Raw genomic sequence first — 22,767 nt, forward strand, 5'->3', positions numbered from 1 at the left:
ACTGAGACGAAAAGTGACAAAGCCAGATGGACTGAAAGGCTGAACATAAATGGCCAAAATGTTAGTTTTAAACTTGATACGGGAGCCGAGTGTAATGTTCTAGCTGAGAGAACTTTCAGATCACTCGGATGCAACACGACATTGATGAAAAAATCAGGATGCAAGTTGGTGACGTATTCTGGCCACCAGATGTCGCCACTGGGTAAAGTAACACTTACCTGCAAATACAAAGAAATTAAGCATGAGATTGATTTCCAAATTATTGATCGTGATGCACCAGCAATACTGGGCAGAGAGACATGTGAAGCATTAGGCATGATCAAAAGAGTGCATGAAATTAAATCAGAAGATGAGTTGTTGAACAAATTTGATGATCTGTTCACTGGTCTTGGCTGTCTACCAGGCCAACACCACATCCAGATAAACAAAGACATACCACCAGTCGTGCATGCACCAAGGAGAGTTCCAGTGGCCTTGAAGAGCAAAATAGTGGAGGAACTACAGCGAATGGAGAAGCTAGGTGTGATCACCAGACAGCATGAACCAACCGACTGGGTGAACAGTATGGTAACAGTGGTGAAGCCAAATAAAATAAGAATCTGCATAGACCCAAAAGACCTTAACCAAGCCATTAAGCGCGAACACTACCCACTGCTCACAGTGGAAGAGGTGGTGTCAAGCATGCCGAAAGCAAAAGTTTTTTCAGTGGTAGATGCAAACCATGGGTTTTGGCAGATACAATTAGATGAAGAGAGTTCCAAATTATGCACGTTCAACACGCCTATTGGCAGGTACAGATTTTTGCGCTTACCTTTTGGCGTATCATCAGCTTCTGAAGTGTTCCAGCGTGCTGTCGCACAAATGATTGAAGGCTTGGATGGTGTGGTCAACGTGATCGACGATCTTCTGGTCTGGGGAGAGAACGACGAGGAGCATGACAGACGGCTTGTGCAGCTGCTGAACAGAGCAAGAGAGTGGAATCTCAAGCTTAACAAAAGCAAGTGCAAGATCAGAACACCAGAAATACGGTACATAGGCCACATCCTATCAGCAGAGGGTCTCAAGCCTGATCCTGAAAAAGTGAGAGCTGTGGCGCAAATCCCTACCCCAGAGAACAAACAGGCTCTCATGAGATTCATGGGGATGATCCAGTACCTTGCCAAGTTCATTCCCAACATGGCTGAGGTCAGCGCGCCACTCCGAAAACTGCTGGAAAGTGATGTAGACTGGCACTGGGAAGATGGTCAGGTGAGAAGTTTTGAAAAACTCAAGTCATTACTGACACATGCACCAACATTGAAATTTTATGATGTACAAAAACCTGTGACACTCTCTGTAGACGCCAGTTCTGAAGGCATTGGAGCAGTTTTAATACAGGAAGGAAAACCTGTTGCCTATGGATCGCGTGCACTGTCCGATGCACAGCGCCGTTATGCACAGATAGAAAAAGAGCTGTTAGCCATTGTCTATGGATGTGAAAAATTCCATCAGTATGTATATGGCAAAGACATTCTGGTTGAGAGTGATCACAAGCCCCTGGAGGCTATTTTCAAAAAGGCTCTGTACCAAGCTCCATCAAGGCTGCAGAGGATGCTGCTTAGACTGCAGAGATACAGCCTTAACATAGTGTACAAGCCAGGCAAAGAAATGCACATCGCCGACGCCCTGAGCCGTGCATTCCTGAATGAGCAGACTGAGGACTTGCTTGGAGAGGAACTGGAAGTCAACTGGGTCACTCAACAGCTACCAGTGTCTGAGGAGAAGCTGAACATGTTCCGAGAGGCAACTGCTGCTGATCCCGAAATGCAACTGCTGCACAAAGTAGCAATGAATGGCTGGCCCAAAGACATAAATGCAGTTCCCAAAGACATTCAAGCGTACTGGACATACAGAGAAGAGATCAGCTGTTCATCAGGACTGCTGTTTAAAGCTGCAAAGCTCATCGTGCCGAACCAGCTGCGTGGAGAGATGCTGAGCAAGATCCATGAATCACATCTTGGAGTGGTCAAGTGCAAGGAGAGAGCGAGGGATGTGCTATACTGGCCAGGAATGAAGTCCATATTTTCCAGGCATGGAATCCCAGACCGTCTGGTCTCTGACAACGGCCCGCAGTATTCCTGTGCAGAGTTCAGACGTTTCGCTGGAGACTGGGACTTCAGACACCTTACTTCAAGTCCTGGGCATGCACAGTCCAACGGGCAGGCTGAGCGAACGGTGCAAACCGTCAAAAACCTCCTCAGGAAAGCACAAGATGGGAATGGAGATCCCTACATCGCGCTGCTGGAATACCGCAACACTCCACTAGAGGGCGTCGGGTACTCTCCAGCACAACTCCTAATGGGCCGGCGCTTGAAGTCAAAACTGCCTACAACAACAGCTCTGCTGACTCCTGAAAGTAGCATCCAGGTCAGTGACAAGCTGAAAGAAAAACAACTGAAACAGAAAAGCTACTACGACAGACAGACAAGGTGTCTTCCTGATCTACACAAAGGAGAAAGCGTGAGAGTCCAGCGAAAGGATGGATGGCAGCCTGCTGTTGTCCTTCACAAACATGAGCAACCAAGGTCATTCGTTGTTCAGACTCCAGATGGCAGCACCTATAGGAGAAACAGAAAACATCTACGAAAGACCAGAGAAACAGTGTGCAACGCCGATGGCCGATGCAGACATTGACATCAAGCCTGAGGTGAGTCACTCCAACACACAGGTGAAAACTGAAGATGAGGAAACAGCTGACTCCAAACCGCAGCTGGAAGGTGACTACTTCACACGGTCTGGCAGACAAGTAAAGGTACCAGACAGATACAAACCTTAACTGACCTCATTTGCACACATGCACACACAAACAATGTCTCAGAATGCACATATTCTTGCACACAGCACTTATTCCAAGGCTCCTGTGGATTACTAAAAGAAGAGAAGGAAAGAAAGACTTTTAATGGGACTCAAAAAAATAAAAAAAAAAAATAAAAAAAAAAATAAAAAAAAATATTTTAATGAACTTTTCTTTACATTCTGAAGAGAAAAAAAATGCAATGCAATTTGACTACTATTTGTAATGAAATGGGTTTACTGTTTATTGTTTTATATACAGATAATGTGCGGTTTACAGTCATATTTTCATGTGTTTTTTAAACTTAAAGAAGGGGGATGTGATGTATGTCGCCTACGGGCACCCGTACAATGTCTTTATAATCACGTGACAAGCTTTCATTAAAGATCTCAGTACGTCTCAACACATGTGTTATGTTTGGTCCTTGATCTCTGGCGTTCATACATTACACTAATGCTCAGGTGAGTATACTGTATATGCGACAAGTCTTCATAGTCCAGTAATACTTCCTCTGTCCAGTTAGTATACTGAACATTGATTGTACTTTTTTTTTTTTACATGTTTTGTGTTTTGTTGCAGGTTATGTACCAGGTGCCACCCTCTGCTCCCACCTCCCACATTGGAGTGAGTATAACTGAGATAAGTGTTCATAGCTTAGTAGCACTTTTGCTGTGCAGTTAGTACATTCTACAGTGAATCTACCACTACATGTTTTGTATGTTATTTTGCAACAGGTGTCGCACCTCCTCTGAGCACATCTGAGTCCTGAATAATTAAATGGAAAGATAATTTTGACTGACCCTTATGATAAACAGAAGCATATAGATCCCTCAGATAACTTGTCATGTGTTGCTTTCCCAGATGCCTCCCTTCCAAAGCAGTGTGGTGCCTCCTGCTTATAACAGCAGTGTGTTGATGGCCTGAGGGTTGGTAGACCTGAATATCTGCCCCCAGAATACACCACTACCCAAGATTGAGACACATGACGACATTTTCAGATACATGTACATGGGGGGCATTATGTTTGAAAGAAATTATAACCTTTCAGATTGCTTTTATGTCTTCATCATATTCTTTAACTGAAAGTGTGCATGTAAAGCCATTTTTAAAGAGGAACTACTGTATGCAGGATTGGCGATTTCATCTCTGGTTTCGGTTTCGTTTTTCGTTTTCGCTCGTTTTATGCTTGAATATTTCTCTGCAGAGCTTCCCCGACAGCTTTAGCGTGTATATTTATACATATAGGCTATATATAAATATATAAATTGCAAGCGTGGTTCTTTTTGTTCCTTACGCGTCTCAGACTTCCAGATGTAAACAAGGAACGATCGTCTCCTGCAGAAACTGCAAGGTTGCAATAGCGGATAGGGACACTGGGGGCGGGAGGAAATATTACTGTTTTCGATGAAACTGGTCAGTCAAGCAAAACAAAGATTTCTGAGCGATTTTATGACTATGGAAAAGTTGCATAGGGTCTCTTTAATATCAAATGTATCTATTCAATTACAGTAATTGCAACTGGTCTCTAGCATTCTCCTAGTGACTCCTAGTGAAAGATAAAGAAGAATAGCCTATGTATGAAAGTCTGTGGACTTTTTGCATTATACATGCAATTGTTGTTACTTTTAATCAACTATAAATCTGCTTTTAATAGATTATGTACAGTAGGCTTAGATAGTTTAGACTGAGATGAATATGAGTGTAACAGCTAATTACAGATTGCTTTATCATGTGCAGCGATATAATCTTGCCTTTGTATTCCAAATGGAACAATTACTATAATCTCCAGAAATGTGTCAATAAAGGACAGCTTATCAGGATAAATCTCCTTGGTCATTGCCCAGCATCAGACAGAGGGGCAGAGAGAAATGCATACAGTATATGCACATTTAACACTGTTACGGCCCCCTAAGTTTCTTGCTGTTGCCTTGCCATTATGGTTTTTGTTAGCACGCCCTATTGGTTGTGCATGGTATGGATTTTTGGTTGCCAGTCTCTTTGTTCTGTCCAGGTGTCCAATTAGCGGGGATTTTATGCACCTGGCCAGCCCCGTTGAAAAGTCCTGTTCCAGCCCTGATCTGGAGAACATTTTAAGTTTTTTCCTATTTTGCCGGATGCATCATGTCGCTGATCTCCAGCTTTTCCACACACTTCCCTGCGTTTTTGCCAGCCTTTGGGCCTGCTTCTTACACTTTTTGACGCTTTTTGAGCCTAAAACTCTTTTGTTCTCCAATTTATGTTGTGGTTCTCCCTTGGGAAGCCGTAACATAGGCCTACACCTTTTAGATCAAAGGTGCCTTTTAGGTGCTAGATTAAAACTTAAAACTCAAGGTAAAAATCACAAGAAGGATCTCCAAACTATTAGAAATTCCCAGAAACGTTAATTTATAAGTACTGTACACAGGTGGCTGTGTTAGCATGATTGAGAGCCAACCTGCTTGATGTAGCCTACACCAGAAGCATACATACACGCCTCGACATGGTAGTGACTTTTACCGCTTAAAATTAATTTATTTTCATTTTGAAATAAACAACACGAAAATGCCACTTTCTGGTCGTTTGTTTAGAACAGCAAATCGCGTTACCGGGACAACGTAACACTTTAACTTACGCAGTGAGGTTCTGGAACCAGCTGCCGGTAAAGCATGTTTATGACACGTTTTCAATGTTGAATCAACCAAATTTCAATAATGGTACCATTGAATGAGGACTGAATCAGTGTTGAATCAACGTTTGATTATCATTGAAATTTCAATGTAATTTCAACGGCAATCACAACTGGTTGAATCAACGTTGAATCCACGTTTTAGTTGATTGAAATGGTGATGTTGTTTCAACGGCAATCTCATCGAGCGCTTTCAATGTCGAAACAACTTCGGAGTTCAATGCAGATTCAACGAATCCTTTCAACGTTGATTCAATGCCATTTTGCTATCTGGGACACCTTCGGTTCGGCATCATTAGTTGATTTAGCAATCCGCTTCGTCGCCAATGTTAAGTCGGTTGTGGAAAAGGAAGAAGACGACACCAGGCTTAATGTTCAGGAACATTTAAGCCGCCTTCACATTGGCACAGTAGATACGACTGCGAAACGGCCGGAAGTCATTCATTTCCTATGGAGATTCGCAGACCGTATGCGAATGGGTCCGAACAGTGCGGTGCGAAAAAAATCGGGTCCGTTGGTCATCCGCATGCGTTAAAATAATTGAACTCGTACGACAGCAACGGACGGTTCCTATCCGAAGGAAGTTAGCGTTGCTATGGTACTGATAAACAAATTGAATATCTATCTTTTATAATGTCATATTACATGCTTTTAAACGATAAAGTTTAAAACAAAAGTCATCGAAAAGGAACGTGTATGATCCATAGTGGTGCATAAGCCCATCTTGTGAAAAATAAAATGAACGGTTGATGTAAAATAAATAATTATTTCCAAACGAAGTTTTTTGTCATGTCACTGTTTTACATGGTCTTTTAACACTATTAGGGCAGTTAGACAATTAATTTAGAAATAAAATAGCACTATTGTACATTTTACTCCCAAACTCGAAAAGCCTCCGACACTTCCAACGGACAAGTCCGACGTCGTACGGGGGAGCACTGCGAATCACGGAGTGCCAATGTGAAGGCGGCTTTACTGAAGTTATCGTGCATCATTACAGTCAGGACAACGCAAGCACTAGAACTTCCTAACTACGGTGGCCGTCATATATCAAAACTAGAATAGTGCAATTCCTAAATACTACGGTGGCCAGCAGATGAAAACGACTTCAATACATAACATGTTTGAAGTCTAACGTTAACAGTTAGCATCCAAATGTGTTCAAGTTGTATAGCAGATAGCATCCAGATTCGTATGTTAACGTGATTGCTGTTATCTCCGTGAAGCATTCTTTGTGCACGTGATTGCTGCCCATTAGCACCTTAAGTGAACGCCTAGCAATGTGCATTCATCCTGTATACGTGTTTGGTAATATATTGATCCAAGAACTTGAAATATTTAATACATTACACAGAGACGTTTCATATGTTTCAAATGTATGTTTATTTGTGTAAAGTAAGTGATTGGTGTAATTTATGCCAACCAAGTTATTATTTCTGTCTTTCCTTTTAGACCACAATTTCTATTTCACAATTCATTTAAATAATTAAGAAGATAAAACCACAATGTGTGTGAAGTTCCTCAGCTTTATACCAGTGGTGCATCATCTGACCCCTGTGTATTACTGTGCTGCCTGAATATTTGCATTAAAACAGCTAACTGCATTCCAGTCTTAAGAAGTGTTCTTACCGACACGCCAAAGCGACACTGCTACACACGGACCTCACCTAGATACAGTCCACTAAAGCCACTAGTTTCAATATTGGTCCATCGAGCCGGAGTAGTAGTGCTACTTTGGATTCCTTTCCTTTACCTTCAGAATGCATCATCATCCACCTAGTAACCTTCTATTACCCCCCGTGCGCCCTAAGCGCCAGTCTCGTCAGCCTGCCTTTCTAGGAGATTATGATGTCCAGCTTGCTGGCCGGCGGCGAATAGTGCAATCAGAAGGAAGTAATGCAGCACAGTATGCACAGGGGCGAGAAGATAGACAACAGAGGACAGTGGATGAAGCCAGGAGGATAACACCATATTCATCTCGCTCTACCAGCCCTATTAGTCAGAGTGATGACGTGGTGATTGATGAGTGGAATGCCATTGAGGACCAACAGGCAGCTGGAGCACCAGAGAGGGATCATAGGCCTTCTTGGCCTCTTCTTAGACATCGAGACGGCTATGAGACTCAAGGGCCAGAAGCACCGCAGCATAATAGACCTTATGGGATGTCATCTTATGAGCAGTCAGCACCAAGTCCTTATCCTGATGCCATACCATCCTTTCGCCATCTGCCCTTCACCTCTGCCAACGCTTTAACATCAAAGCCTAACCTGCCTCATCCTTCTCAGCCCAGGTCTAAACCAGCTCCTCAGGCAGAAAGCACACCTGCGTCCAGGCCTCACTCAGAGCACCACTCACAGCATTATCAGCAACGGGATGTAAGTCCAGATGCTGCACAAAGAGACCACCACGATCCTGTTGACCCGACTCCAGTGAATAAGAGAGAGCAGTTCATTATGGACTCCATCAACAGGATGATGAGTGAGCTACAAGTGATCAAAGATCAAACAAGGTCAGCATTACCTAAGAACACACAGGCACCTCCTCCACTATCAAGTCGACAGCTCTATGATGATCACTTACCTTCATCACATGATTATAGGCAACGGTACCATATGCCTGCCTCCAACAGCCATCTTTATGCCGATGGGTTTCCATACCAGTCTGCATCCAACATGAACCCACCAAGACCTTCAGACCCACGGCGATCAACCAACCGCACTTCAACACGCACGCCACTGAATCCTTATTCGCACTATGGGCCAACCACATCTGTTCAAGATGGCTATGTCCAGCAGCCACTAGCATTCCTAAGAGAGAGAACCTACCGAGGACCTATTCCAACCATTCCTGACTTCTCAAAAAGAGATCCTAGTGAGTTTACCCGCCTTAAGATTGCATTGGACAACCTCCTACCTCCTGATGCCACAGACCTGTTCCGATATCAGGTTCTTCTGGATCATCTCAAGTTAGAGGAGGCTCGTCTAATTGCAGATGCCTATCTGAACTCACCTACACCCTATGCAGATACCATGGCTACTTTGACAGATAAGTTTGGACGACCTCAGAAGCTGGCCCTAAAGAAAATTGCCACTGTGATGAGTGCTCCAGATATCCGACAGGGAGACTCACAGGCCTTCCAGAAGTTTTCCTTACAAGTGCGTGCCTTAGTGGGGATGTTGCAGACGCTGGGTCATGAAGGCGCAGTGGAGCTTGAGTGTGGGTCCCACGTGGAACGTCTGTTAAGTAAACTCCCCTCAGATCTACGCTCAGAATTCCGCAGATGTATGTGCCGCCTACCTGGTACCGGGTACAACCTCACAGACTTTTCAGAATGGCTAGAATATGAGGCATGGTGTCAAGACAGTGAAGGTCAAGCTATCTTGAAAGAGCCAGCCAAAACAGATGGTAAGCGGAAGGCAGATCCCAAGCGTGACTCCAAACTCTCCCGTCCGGCCACAGTACTCCACGGCGCTGAGGAGGCAGTGCCAGTAGTGAAGAAACCTGACCGCACAGGGAACAAGAAACCGCAAGCCTACTGCCCATATTGTGACAGCAAGGAGCACTTCTTAAGCCAGTGTGAGACATTCAAGTCATTTGATAAAAATCAGATCATAGAGTGGATTAAGACCAATCGACGCTGCTGGCGATGTGGAAGAGGGCACACTGCAGCAGAGTGTACCCTTAAGAAACCCTGTAGTAAGTGTCAAGGTAAACATCTCCAGATACTGCATGATGTCAATGTCAAACCTGCAAAGGAAGAATCATGTCTTGTTAGCTCTGCCACAGAGATCCTTTACCTGGACCGACCAGTGGAGTTTAGTCGTGTCCTCCTGAAAGTAGTTAGAGTCCTTCTCCGTCATGAGAACAAGACACTTGAAACCTACGCAGTGCTTGATGATGGTTCAGAACGTACTATGCTCCTGCCTGCCGCAGCACAGCAGCTAGGGCTACAAGGACCTCCAGAAACGTTGACCCTGCGGACCATTCGCCAGGATGTGCAGACACTGGACGGCATGTCTGTTACCTTCCGAGTCTCACCCATTACTCAGCCGAACAAGGCCTTTGTGATTGGTGATGCCTTCACATCAAAGCGCCTCAGCCTTGCTGATCAGACCTACCCTGTGACCAGCCTCAGGTCAAAGTTCAAGCACCTCCGTGACATCCCTCTCCAGCCATTTGACCGAGTGAATCCTTTGCTGCTGATAGGAGCCGACAATCCTCACCTGATCAATCCCATCGAGCCTGTTTGTCTTGGACCTCCAGGTGGCCCTGCAGCAATCAAGACCAGGCTCGGTTGGACGCTTCAAGGTCCAGCTAGGCTCACAGAGCTAAAATTGTCATCCCAGCAGTGCTTGTTTACCTCGCTCAGCCCACTGGAAGTAGAGTTGCGGAGGAATGTGGAAAAGCTTTGGCAGCTCGATGTTTTGCCGGCTAGAGGTGAGAAGCAGGTGACACGCTCTCGAGAAGACCAACAGGCCATTGATCTCCTCGATTCCAAGACCACCAGAGTAGAGGTTAATGACGTGCTAAGATATGCTACCCCTCTGCTTCGGCGAAAGAATTCTCCTACCCTTCAAGCTCCAATGGAGGCTGTGATGCCAAGGCTCAGAGGCCTAGAGAAACGCCTATTGAGAGACATGGATAGTGCAGCCACCTATGAAGGAGAAATAAAGAAATTGGAAACAGCCGGCACTGTAGCGAGGTTACCTGGACATGATGCTCCATCCGGTGGTGAGAAATGGTACATCCCGCACCACATGGTGCAGCATAACGGGAAAAATCGCATTGTGTTTGACTGTTCCTTTCAATACAGAGGCGTGAGTCTGAATGATTCTCTGCTGCCTGGCCCTACTTTGAGCCCTTCCCTACTCGGAGTCCTTCTGCGGTTCCGAGAGCACAGTGTTGGCATAAGTGGCGATATCAAAGGTATGTTTCACCAAGTGCTGTTACTGCCTGAGGATAAGCCCCTTCTGCGTTTCATCTGGCGCCACATGCAGAGAGAAGAGACACCTGATGTCTACGAGTGGCAAGTGCTGCCATTCGGGACCACCTGTAGCCCGTGTTGTGCTACCTATGCGCTACAGCAGCATGTCTTCAACCACAGCGGTCCCAACAGCATGGAGCGGTTCTCCATAGAGAGGTGCTTTTATGTCGACAACTGTTTGCAGAGCCTGCCGTCTGCCAGAGAAGCAAAGCAACTGATTGACAATCTCAGAAGCCTCCTTGCCTCTGGAGGATTCGAAGTCCGACAGTGGGCCAGCAACCAGCCTGAGGTCATAAACCACCTACCTGCTGAGGCCAGGTCCGACAAGCTGGAACTGTGGCTGGCACATGACAAGGGCGAAGCACCTGAGTCAACGCTAGGCCTAATCTGGCATTGTGGTGCCGATACCTTCAGCTACAAGCACAGAACAGTAACCTACGATCAGACCACCATGCGCAACATCTACCGTGTGTTAGCCAGCCAGTATGACCCACTTGGGTTCATACTTCCCTATACTACACGGGCGAAGATACTGGTTCAGCGGCTATGGGACCAGCAAAGGGATTGGGATGATCCAAATCTCCCTGAAGACCTGCTGACAGCTTGGCAAAGTTGGGAATGCGAGCTTGAACACCTACCTCATGTGCAGCTACCGAGATGTTACACACCAGCAGACATGGATCATCCAGACACCCAGAGAGACATTCACATATTTTGTGATGCGTCCGAGAAGGCCTACGGGGCCGTCACCTACCTTAGGTCTGAAGATTCCAGAGGCACGATTCATGTTGCCTTTCTCCTTGCTCGCTCACGAGTGGCACCTAGGAAACAGACTTCAATTCCCAGGCTGGAGCTGTGTGCCGCAGTGACCGGGGCACAGTTGGCAAAGCTGTTGAAAGGTGAGCTCACCTTTGACATCCGCCACCTTGTCCTTTGGAGCGACTCAACAACAGTCCTGACATGGCTCCACTCGGAGTCATGCCGCTTCAAAGTTTTCGTCGGCACCAGAGTGGCGGAAATACAAGAGCTTACTGACCTCAAAGCCTGGCGATACATTGAGTCATCCCTGAATCCGGCCGATGACCTCACTAGGGGCAAAACCCTGCAAGAGTTAGTTCAACCCCACAGATGGAGTGAAGGACCAGACTTCCTGAAGTTACCACCTGACAAGTGGCCGATTCTTTCTCCATCTAATGACTCAGTGGTAGAGGATGCCACAGAGTTCAAGCGTTCTACCTTCTGTGGGCTGCACACTTCTGACGCAACAGGAACAGACGGGCCTACATTTAAGACCTGGAAAGACCTTGTGGAATCGCTAGCGCAAGAGCTTCACGGGGCGGCCGGCCTGTCTGGACCAATTGCGGCCAGTATGTATCAAGCCGCAGAAATGCTGGCATTCCAGAAGGCACAGCAACACAGTTTTGCCAGTGACTACGAGCTTCTCAAGGCAGGTAAACCTGTAGCATCCAGTAGCCGTCTTCTTTGCCTGTCACCTGAGTTTGACTCAACCCATTTGGTCATCAGAGTAGGAGGGCGACTCCGCAGAGTGGAGGGACTGGATCCAGAAACAGTTCACCCCATTGTGCTTGATCCAGGCCACCCTTCTACTAAGTTGCTCATTCAGGAGTATGACTCAAAACTTTGCCATCCTGGACCTGAGCGAGTATTCGCTGAATTGAGGCGCAGAGTGTGGATCTTGAGAGGCCGTGAGGCAGTGAAGAGCCACCAACGAAAGTGTCTGGAGTGTTGTCGATGGATATCGAAGCCAGCTGTCCAGAAGATGGCCGACCTGCCACCAGCTCGGCTCAGGTTGTTTAAGCCTGCTTTCTACTCCTGTGGCATCGACTGCTTTGGTCCGCTCGTGGTAAAACTTGGACGAAGAACAGAGAAAAGATGGGGGATACTTTTTAAGTGCCTTACCACCAGAGCGGTACATATAGATGTGTTAACCTCAATTGACCTTGACTCCTTCCTGATGGCTCTACGGAGGTTCATAGCCCGGCGGGGCAAGCTTCCAACAAGGAACCAACTTCCGAGGAGGAGAGAAAGAGTTGAAGGAAGCCTTCTCCAACATAAGCCCTGATGTCCAGCAACATCTTGCCGTGCAACAAATTTCATTCCACTATAATCTACCTGCTGCTCCCCACTTTGGTGGTGCATGGGAGCGCGAAATTCGCTCGGTCAAGACTGCCTTATACACCACCATTGGCTCCCAGACTGTGAGTGAAGAGGTGCTCCGAACCGTCCTCATTGAGATTGAGTCAATACTCAACTCCAAACCACTAGGCTATGTTTCTGCAAACATAGCTGACTTGGATCCGGTGACACCCAATTGCTTGCTACTGGGGCGGCCTGACAGCGCACTGCCTCAGGTGGTTTATCCACAATCAGAGCTCCTTGGACGTCGGAGGTGGAGGCACTCTCAAGTCCTAGCAGATAGATTCTGGACTGCTTTCGTGAAGAACTACTTACCTGGCCTGCAGAGGAGAGGGAAATGGACGTCTCCAGCTCCTGACCTCACAGTGGGCTCTGTAGTCATGATGGTGGACCCACAGATACCACGTTCCCTCTGGCAAATTGGGAAGGTGGTAGAGGTGTATCCAGGCCCTGACAACCATGTTAGGTCAGCGAAGATACAGATCAAGGATAAAGTGTACACCAGACCCATTGTCCGTCTCATCGTTCTACCTGAGATCCCGGACGACGATGGCGGCGGACAGTGACTAAGGACTGAGGATTCGTGGCCTTTCTAGAAGATCACATTTGTTACCAAATGTGGGGGCGGCTATGTTAAGAAGGCCACTGATAGAGACTGAAAGCCCTGCACTTGCGCACGCGCATGACATGCAAGTTGTAGGCTACAGACAGTTCGCGGGTGATTCAGCAAGTAGAAGATCTCCGACGTTGTTCCTGATTGTTACATCCGTGTAGTAACTAGCTTAACAGTTTCTAACATTATAATTTACTTACCGTTTAGTCTAAGTAGAGATTGTGCGTCCATGACAAACTGTAAGTTGATTACTTTGTTCATTAGAAAGCATTCCTTACTATATAGAAAGTTCGTTTGTCATACAATCCTTTTGGTTAGCTCATAGCCATATGCAAATGTAAATGATGCCTAGGTCTAGGTTAATGCAATTGTGTTTGAAGTCTAACGTTAACAGTTAGCATCCAAATGTGTTCAAGTTGTATAGCAGATAGCATCCAGATTCGTATGTTAACGTGATTGCTGTTATCTCCGTGAAGCATTCTTTGTGCACGTGATAGCTGCCCATTAGCACCTTAAGTGAACGCCTAGCAATGTGCATTCATCCTGTATACGTGTTTGGTAATATATTGATCCAAGAACTTGAAATATTTAATACATTACACAGAGACGTTTCATATGTTTCAAATGTATGTTTATTTGTGTAAAGTAAGTGATTGGTGTAATTTATGCCGACCAAGTTATTATTTCTGTCTTTCCTTTTAGACCACAATTTCTATTTCACAATTCATTTAAATAATTAAGAAGATAAAACCACAATGTGTGTGAAGTTCCTCAGCTTTATACCAGTGGTGCATCATCTGACCCCTGTGTATTACTGTGCTGCCTGAATATTTGCATTAAAACAGCTAACTGCATTCCAGTCTCAAGAAGTGTTCTTACCGACACGCCAAAGCGACACTGCTACACACGGACCTCACCTAGATACAGTCCACTAAAGCCACTAGTTTCAATACATATTCTTTAAGTGTAAGTCTGCATGTAAAGCCATTTCTGTATATTTACTATCGAATAGGCCTATATATTCAATTTAAACAGTATAGTTAACTAGTGTATACTCAAGTGATTGCATCCCGTGTTCTCTAGAAGAATGACGTGTGGAAGTCTCGGTGAAATGTCTATTTCTATTACATATGCAAATGTTAATAATTTACTTTTAAAAGATTATGTGTCTTAGATTTCTTAGACTTTGCTGAGATAAATTAATGTTATAGCTAATGACAGATTATATTGGGCGTTGAGAGCTAATATCTTGACCAAACAAGATCTCAGTATGACTTGACCAAAAGTTTGTTCTGTATAGATTTGATATAAGGTTCAGAAAAAAGGAAGGGGAGTGATATTGATTGTGTTATGTAGTCTTCTTTTGCACTCATGTGGTATCATTCAGTATTTTGAAAATGTGTCAAAACATATGAACATGAAATTATGAAGGATTAAACAAGGTGTAATTGGTTTTTGTCATTTTCATGGGATTGAAATGGTATGGTATGCATGGGGTAGCTGTATGAGCTTGAAATCTGTGTGGGAATAGCTCAATGTGTGATCATTTACAGTAGTGTGCAGAGTGCCAATGCTCATGGGATGTTTAAAGGAGCTAGAATTCTGTTCAAATCCAGTTTTCCTGCAAACAGCCAATTGCGCTCTTCCACTGACTTGTATTTAATTTCATAGAGTGGCAGCACCACACATGGTGCAAAGTGGTATTACAAGAGAGGTCCATGTGATAGGTCAGATTAGATTAGATTCAATTTTATTGTGCAGCGTACAAATGCAGACAATGAAATGCAGGTGATTGTAAAGTTTTATTTATTTATTTGTTTTAAAGGTCTTACCTGACTCAGTTTGGAATTGTGGTATCAATGTGTATCCTCTCTGAGAACACAGGATTTCCTGGTAAAAACTTACACTGGTTGGAAACCCAGCTACACAGCTGCTGACTACAAAGATTTCCCATACAAATGTTGAGGTCATCATAATGATTCATAATTCAAAAAACATTCAAAAAGGGCGACATGACTGTAAGGAGAAGGCAAAACAGCAGCACTGCACATTATATTGATATAGTGCTTTTCACAGCACTCAAAGCCCTCCATAGTGGAGGGTGAACCTCACTAATGTACTGTATATAGCACCCACCTGGGTGGTGCTTGGCAGCCATTGTGCTCCGGAACGCTCACCACACACCAGCTTGAGGTGGAGAATGAGTGCGTGAATGAGACAATTACACTGGGGGATGATTAGGGGGCCAGATTGAATACTCCAGGTTGGGAATTTAACTAGGACACCATGGAACCCCCTACTCTTTGCAATAAGTACCATGGGATCCTTAATGACCACAGTGAGTCAGGACCTCAGTTCAACGTCTCACCTGAGGACAGCATCTCCTGCAATATAGTGTCCCCGTCACTGCACCGGGGCATTGGATCGATATTTTAAGGCCATAGGGTAGAGTGCCACCTATTGGCCACTCACCAGCACCACTTCCAGCAGCAAACTAGTTTTCCAAGGAGCTCTCCAATCCAAGGACTAAGCCCACAGCTGCCTAACTTCAGTAATTCAGCAAAGACAGGGTTTTGTTGGTCCAGCTGATGGCTACAAAAATAAAGGATAGAGTTTTATCTATCCAGTTTGTCTTACATTTCAAGACTACGAAAAATGCAAAAGCAGAAGGACAAACTACTCAGGGGTGTACTCTCTCTGGAACCATCACTAGCCCACTCTTACGCGTTATTTATTTGTGTGTGTGTGTGTGTGTGTGTGTGTGTGTGTGTGTGTGTGTGTGTGTGTGTGTGTGTGTGTGCGTGCGTGCGTGCGTGCGTGCGTGCGTGCGTGCGTGTGTGTATGTGTCTGTCTGTCTATCTCATGGTCCACTGAATATTCATCTTCGAATCACACACTTCTACGCCCCTAGTTGGTAGCGTCAATTTCCATCAGTGACGCAGATTCCGATTTACAGAAGTAGGGAAGCACAAACAATCTGGGATAGGCCTACTGCCGACCAGGCGACCACTGATCATCATAGCCACTCGGGAATTTGTTTTCATTCAACTTTCAATTACCAATCATCTTTCTGGTTTGTTTCTTTAGTCATTTATTTGTTTAAACGCCTACCTAACTTGACTTACTAGTGAGCGAACTCGAATGATTAGCTACACCCCTCCTGAATAACGGAATAATGTGACGCCTGTTGATAGAGAGGCGCCATGCACTTCATGTGATAATTACTATTGATGATATACTTTCTCCACACGTAGCCGGTTGTTAAAAATCGGGTAGTTATTATTTATTTTTTTATCAATTTCTTTTGTTGTTTAGTTAGGTGGAGAAATGGCAAGGTAGGCTACAGAATCATAGGATCTATTGTCAGCGCAGTCGAGTTGAAAACGCGTGTGGAAGCCACAAGACACACATCTACAGTAGGAATAAATTCATTGACAAGAGATGCTGACAGGTTTATTTTATTTTTTTTGTCTCACTTCCAGCAGGAACCATGGCCAACTCTGCTCCTTCCACCAACGCCGTTGTGGTGGTCACTCATGTGCTCCCACAACAAGGAGCTCAAAGTTTCACTTCACCCCAGAACGGAATTGTTTTAACTCCACCCTCTTCGCTCGGGACATTCCTTAAAGGAGAACCAACTGCCATGGGGGTAAGTTTAAGATTACTCAATTTCCACATAACCCAGATAACCAACCACCGCAACTGAGCTCTTCCTTCGCCTTCATTACGCTCAAAGCATGTCTTCTCACTCAGACCTCTGTTCCGTCTCCTGCAGGCCTATTATATCAATAGCCTACTTTGAGATAGAGATTACTGTTCTTTTTAGTCATGTTGATTTGTTGATTTGTTGATTTGCTTTTTATCATGCATGTTTACATGTAGTGTATGTTGTGCAGGCCAGGGTGTCTTACTGTAGGCTGCTGAGACCTTGAATTTCCCCTTGGGGATCAGCAAATCTATCTATCTATCAGTTTACAGCAGTTACACCCAGAGAAGGGGAAATGGTGGGGTAAAGTTAAGCCCTCTCCCTACTAAAGGCAGGAAGGAGTATCAATGGTAAATACAGGGACATTGGAAGTGCTTTTTAAAAGGGGGTGCATATCATATAGTGAGGGTCTGGAGGTTTCTCCCCCGGAAAGAAATTGAGAAAATTACCCGAGTTGATATGAAAGGCATCCATGTGCTATTGGTCCTGAGGATGACATGCTGACCCCTCAGCCTTGGCAAGAAGTGATGAAGGCTGAGTAGAGCAGTGCTCAACCAGGATGTTGATGTCCTGGGACACCAAGACACCAGAAAAGGATTTAGCATCCTATAGCTGAACCCCTAAAACCACTCCAATATTGCACAAATTGGCATAACAGATTATGAAATGGTGTCATATAGGGGATAATGCTATTTTTTGCTAAGTAGGCTATGCAAATTATGCAAATTGCCCAAACGCAAGTCAGCAAATGGCAGTTTCTGTACTGGGGATCAATACTATTAGCCTGGCAAGCCAATCTATACAGAAATGTATAGTCTGGGGTCGGACCATTCACAGAGCTGAAGCCTGTGGGTGGAATGAACAGTTGTCTTTCAAACTGCCTCTGCACGTAATAGGCCAGCATTTGTGAGAAATTGTGGCCAATCGTAGCCGGTCGGCAAAACAGCAAATACATCCTTCTTTACGGTAAAACGAATGACTTGAGTGCTTCTTTCTGCTCAACCTTCAAAGAAAAGCCCAAGTCTAACTCTTCCAAAGCCGATTCAAACGAGCGCGCTTCGTTAGCCTCATCCATCTTTTGTTTTTCTCTATGGTTGTGCAACACGTCTCACACCCAACTCGTTGGACGAGGACGCATGGTCCAGCCCCCTGGCGTCAATATCGGAAGCCGAAGGTGAGCTAAGGTTGGCTCAAGGACTCCGTACACAGATAGAGTGTTCTGATTGGCTAGGCTGGCCTGGAGCCTAGCGCAGGTTTGGCCTCAACGGTGCGACCCTAGACCATCCCACTAGGCAAAAATATTGTTCGCCGCTAGAATTCTAGGCTACAATACTATGCTTTTCTGACAGAAAACTTTGGTGTATTGAAAATTGTCCACAATGGGGCCCTATGGGCTGGCAAACAGACTGAACTGAACTGCAGTCCTCGCAGATCAAAATGTAAACTTTTGCAATTAACGTGATGAATTAACAATGAGAAGTTAACATATGTTCTTTGCTTTTATTTTCCACAGACGGTTCAAATAATGATTGGTGTGGTTGTATTCTTGTTTGGAATCGTGACGGCATTTTTTGTAACAACAATATCCAATTACTTTCGCATCATGTTCTGGGGATCCATCATTGTGAGTTTTTTTTTTTCCTGTAGTTAAGTAATTATTTATGTTTGAACAAATCCTTCAATAACTTTTTATTGTAAAAACCTCCAGTCTATTTCTGAGTTAGTTCATTTTGCATTTGCTTTCCTAATACCAGATGTATTTTTATGTTTTTTTTGTGTATGTCTGCCAGTATATCACTGCTGGTTCTCTCACTGTTGGAGCTTCAAAGAAGCTCAATCCTTGTTTGGTGAGTAGGCCTACACAACGACCATTCAACACTAAATCAAACCTTAATGCAACATATACTACATTACATTTCACCACTTTCAAAGCTTTCAGATATTTCAGACGGGAGTTTCATTTCTGTTTGCAGAGATAACTTTCAGTTATTGGCACAAGTAAAGAAGCCTGGCTTGAAGGAACACTTCACCGTTTGTTCATGTTAAACTACGTTATTCCCTTAACTAAGACGAGTTGATACATACCTCTCACGTTTCAATGTGTGCACTCACTGGCTCTGGCGCACAGCGCAACTTTGATAGCACTTAGCTAGCCCAGTTCATTCATTAGGATCCAAACAGAGATGAAGTTAGAAGCGACCAAACACCTCTATGTTTTCCCTATTAATATACAGTTACACGAGTAGTCACACAACCAAGTATGGTGAGACCAAATAAAACGTGGTGCATTTCTAAGCAGAGAACAACTTTATTTATATAGAACATTTTGACCAGCAGGGCACCATTTTTTACAACAAAAATGGAAGACATTGCAGAGAGAGGAAGAGGAAGAGGGAGGGTGAGAATGACAGGGGAAGGGAGAGTCAAATGTAAATAGATCTGCTGTGCATATATGTTGCACTGACTTGTTTTGGTGAATAAATGCTTCAACAGCGTGTGTGTATCTGCAAATATGCATGTGCATGTGAAGACGTTTCTACAATTTGAACTATTTTACTATTATGGCAAAGCATAGACTACTAACGATGAGAGTGCTTTTCATTATGCCCAACAGTTGGTTGGACAAAAATCTGGTGAATGAATAAAGTGTGTGCCATTTGGTGCAAAATTTAGATTTTGATAATACTATAGTTTTGGTTATCTATAGTTTGCAGGATATCTTGAGGTATTTTGCAGTTTGGGTGTGTGGTTTTGTGAATTGTGTGTGAATTTTGAGAAAACCACCAGTTTTCAAAATTGTGTTTTAGCAATTGGAAAAAGAACTGTAAGGTACTGTATCACATTGTAGTTCTGCTATGTGTGTAAAAAGCTCAGCTCAATTGTATCTCATTTACAGTAAATAGTACAACATAAAATATTATTGTGTGGCAGCCAGTGTTGATTACGTTTAGTCAACGTATGGGAAACAAATGATACTGAACTATGCTTTTGTGAAATGCACCTCAGTTTGACGGAACATAATTCAATATTAGACTGAAGAAGACAATGGTTATTGTGATGTGATTTTGATTTTTTTTAATATATATTTTAGGTGAAAGCATCACTGGGGATGAACATCTTCAGCACAATAACAGCAGGACTTGCTATAATTGTCCATAGCATTGATTTTGTTATCCCAGTATACCCTCGCGTAGGCAGTTGTGATGATGATCATGCTTACAGTTGCCTTATGGGGAAAATATATGTGGTAGGTATAGCATTATAAACTATATATTATATTTAGATTACTATACAATAACCTTGATCTGTCTTAAGATTGTTGTGTATGTTGGTTTCCCTAATAGAGCAGGGTACTGGGGATTCGTGGAGTGATGCTAGTGCTGTCAGTGCTGGAGTTCATTGTTTCCATCTGTGTATCTGCGTTTGCCTGCAAAGCCACCTGCTGCACTAGCACTGAGGTGAGAAGTGTTCATAGTCCAATAGCACTCATGCTGTCAAGTTATGAACTGTTCATTGAATGTACTGCAACTCTGCATGTTTTGTATGCCATTTTGCAGCAGGTGATGTACATTTCAAACCAGGTGCCACCCTCTGTGTCCACCTCCCACCTTTCTGCACCTCCCCTGAATACTTCAGAGGTACAGAGTCCTGAACATTATGTTAGGCTTATTATAAATTAGCCTTATAATAAACAAATGTATAGATCCCTCAGCTAACTTGTCATATGTTGCGTTTCCAGGCGCCTCGCTTCCAAAGCAGTGTGGTGCCTCCTGCTCATCACAGCTGTGTTGATGGCCTGAAGGTTGGTAGACCTGAAGATCTGCCCCCAGAATACACCGCTACCCAAGAATGAGACATATGACCACAGATACAGGGGGATCTTTATTTTTAAAACAAAATATAGGCCCTAGCCGTGGCGCCACTGGCTGGGGCCCCTGCACCGCACACCGGGCGACCCAGGTTCGATTCCCGCTCCGTAGTCATCAACTGTATCTATTCAATTTAAACTGTAGCTATTAGTATACTCCAAGTGACTCCATCCTGGGTTCTCTGAGAATAAGGAAGAAGAATAACATGTACAGTATGAAGTCTTAGTGAAATTTGTAATTCTATTAAATATGCAACTGTTAATAATTGACATTTAATATACTATGTGTCTTTGGTTTCTTAGACTTTGGCAAGCTGAATGAATGTTATAGCTAGTTAGCCTACAGATTATCTTGGATGTTTGAGAGTTAATATCTTATACTATGACCAAACAAGATCTCAGTATGACTTACCATGACAAGCTTGTTCTGTGTGCCTATAGATTTGATATAAGGTCCTAGATTCAGAAGTGTAAGAGGAGTGATATTGATTGTGTCACAAATTCATCTTTTGTACCCAAATGGTATTCACTATTTTGTTATGTTATGTCAAAACATGAAGTTGTTAAGGATTAAAAAAGTGTAGTTGTAGTTTTTGTCATTTTCATGGGACTGAAATGGTATATGGGGTAGCTGATAGGATTTTGAAAATCTGTGTGGGAATAGCTTGTGTGATGATTTAGTGTACTGTACAAAGCACCAATAGTCCAGGCAGGCATAGACCAGTGTCTGACCCTTCAGAAAATACTGACAAAACTGTTATTAGAATGTTTATAGCAGTAAAAAATATATATCGAAAATATAAAAAGGGGGTACACACATAAAGATAATCGGCTGATCAAAGACAACGGCCGATTATTTTAAACTCTTAAGATTATTTTATGAGATTCTCTTGTAGTGTGTGTGGTGTGTTAGTCAAAATTTCTCCCGACAATAGCCTGTATGATGTTCATTAACAGAACTAAATAATATTAGTAAGGACAACCACATGATTGTAGTTGTGGGGTAAAGTACTGTCCCTTATCAGAACTAAATAATAGTAAAGACAACCACTTTATTGTAATTGGGGTAATCACATTGCTTATCGTTGGGATTACATCAATCTGAATGCAATGTGTTGCCTTGAATCTGTCATATTAGCAATTTTTTTTTTTAACAGTGATATAGGTCAGACTGGGGCAGAAGCATAAAACTCACACTTATATTCATACTGTCTATCACTGATCTCTCTCTCTCTCTCTCTCTCTCTAACACACACACAAACACACATTCTAAATCTTTCTCTCTCTCCCTCTCACACACATTCTCTCTCTCAATCTCATTCTCTCTCTTTCTCTCTCTCTCTCTCTCTCTCTCTCTCTCTCACACACACACACACACACATTATTTCCCTCTCCCAATCTTTCTCTCTCTAAATACACATTTTTTTACAACAGGTATAGGAGGTCCATTGTAAAATTAGTCAAATTAGTCAAATTCAATAAAATCAGGGGCATTAATGAAGTGTATTTGTCTCTATCATTATTACAGTTTTTCTTGATTGTTTACACACATTCTTCTCTATTACTGTCTGGTATGGAAACACAACTGTCCAGAACAGGCTACATTTAAACAGAATAGTTCACACAGCCGAGAAGATCATAGGTTGCAAACTAACTCACCCCCTTACCAGAAATCTACAAGGCCCACATGCAATGAGGGCATGGAAATCCTGCTGGATGTACTGTAACTTATCCTGCCACCCATCTTCTTAGGATCCTCATCGGGTAGAAGGCTGAGGGCTGTTAATACAAAGACCTCCCGCTTTTTAAATAGCACTTGTAGTGCAATTAGATTTTTAAATAGTCCTCCATCCTTGCACCAATAGCCTACCTCATGAAGGTACTGTAGATCAATCCAGCACAGGTGGCAGCAATGACATCTTGGTGTCAGGATAACAGTCT

General features: G+C 43.7%; 1 protein-coding gene across 2 annotated transcripts; it reads left to right on the plus strand.

Annotated features, from left to right (window-relative positions):
* The first annotated feature begins 16,221 nt into the window (after positions 1-16,221).
* Positions 16,222-21,415, plus strand: LOC134082593 (membrane-spanning 4-domains subfamily A member 4D-like). Of its 2 annotated transcripts, none has more exons than XM_062538417.1 (8): positions 16,222-16,325; positions 16,738-16,901; positions 18,472-18,582; positions 18,749-18,805; positions 20,050-20,205; positions 20,303-20,416; positions 20,519-20,596; positions 20,698-21,415. In XM_062538417.1, exons 2-8 carry the CDS (start codon positions 16,743-16,745, stop codon positions 20,809-20,811), a joined length of 789 nt encoding a protein of 262 aa, XP_062394401.1. In that variant the 5' UTR covers positions 16,222-16,325; positions 16,738-16,742; the 3' UTR covers positions 20,812-21,415. The 2 variants fall into 2 exon arrangements, with proteins under 2 accessions (XP_062394401.1, XP_062394400.1); XM_062538416.1 differs by having other exon boundaries at positions 16,227-16,325; positions 20,516-20,596.
* Positions 21,416-22,767: the final 1,352 nt, after the last annotated feature.

This window comes from Sardina pilchardus, chromosome 6 (assembly GCF_963854185.1).
Source record: "Sardina pilchardus chromosome 6, fSarPil1.1, whole genome shotgun sequence".
NCBI lineage: Eukaryota > Metazoa > Chordata > Actinopteri > Clupeiformes > Clupeidae > Sardina > Sardina pilchardus.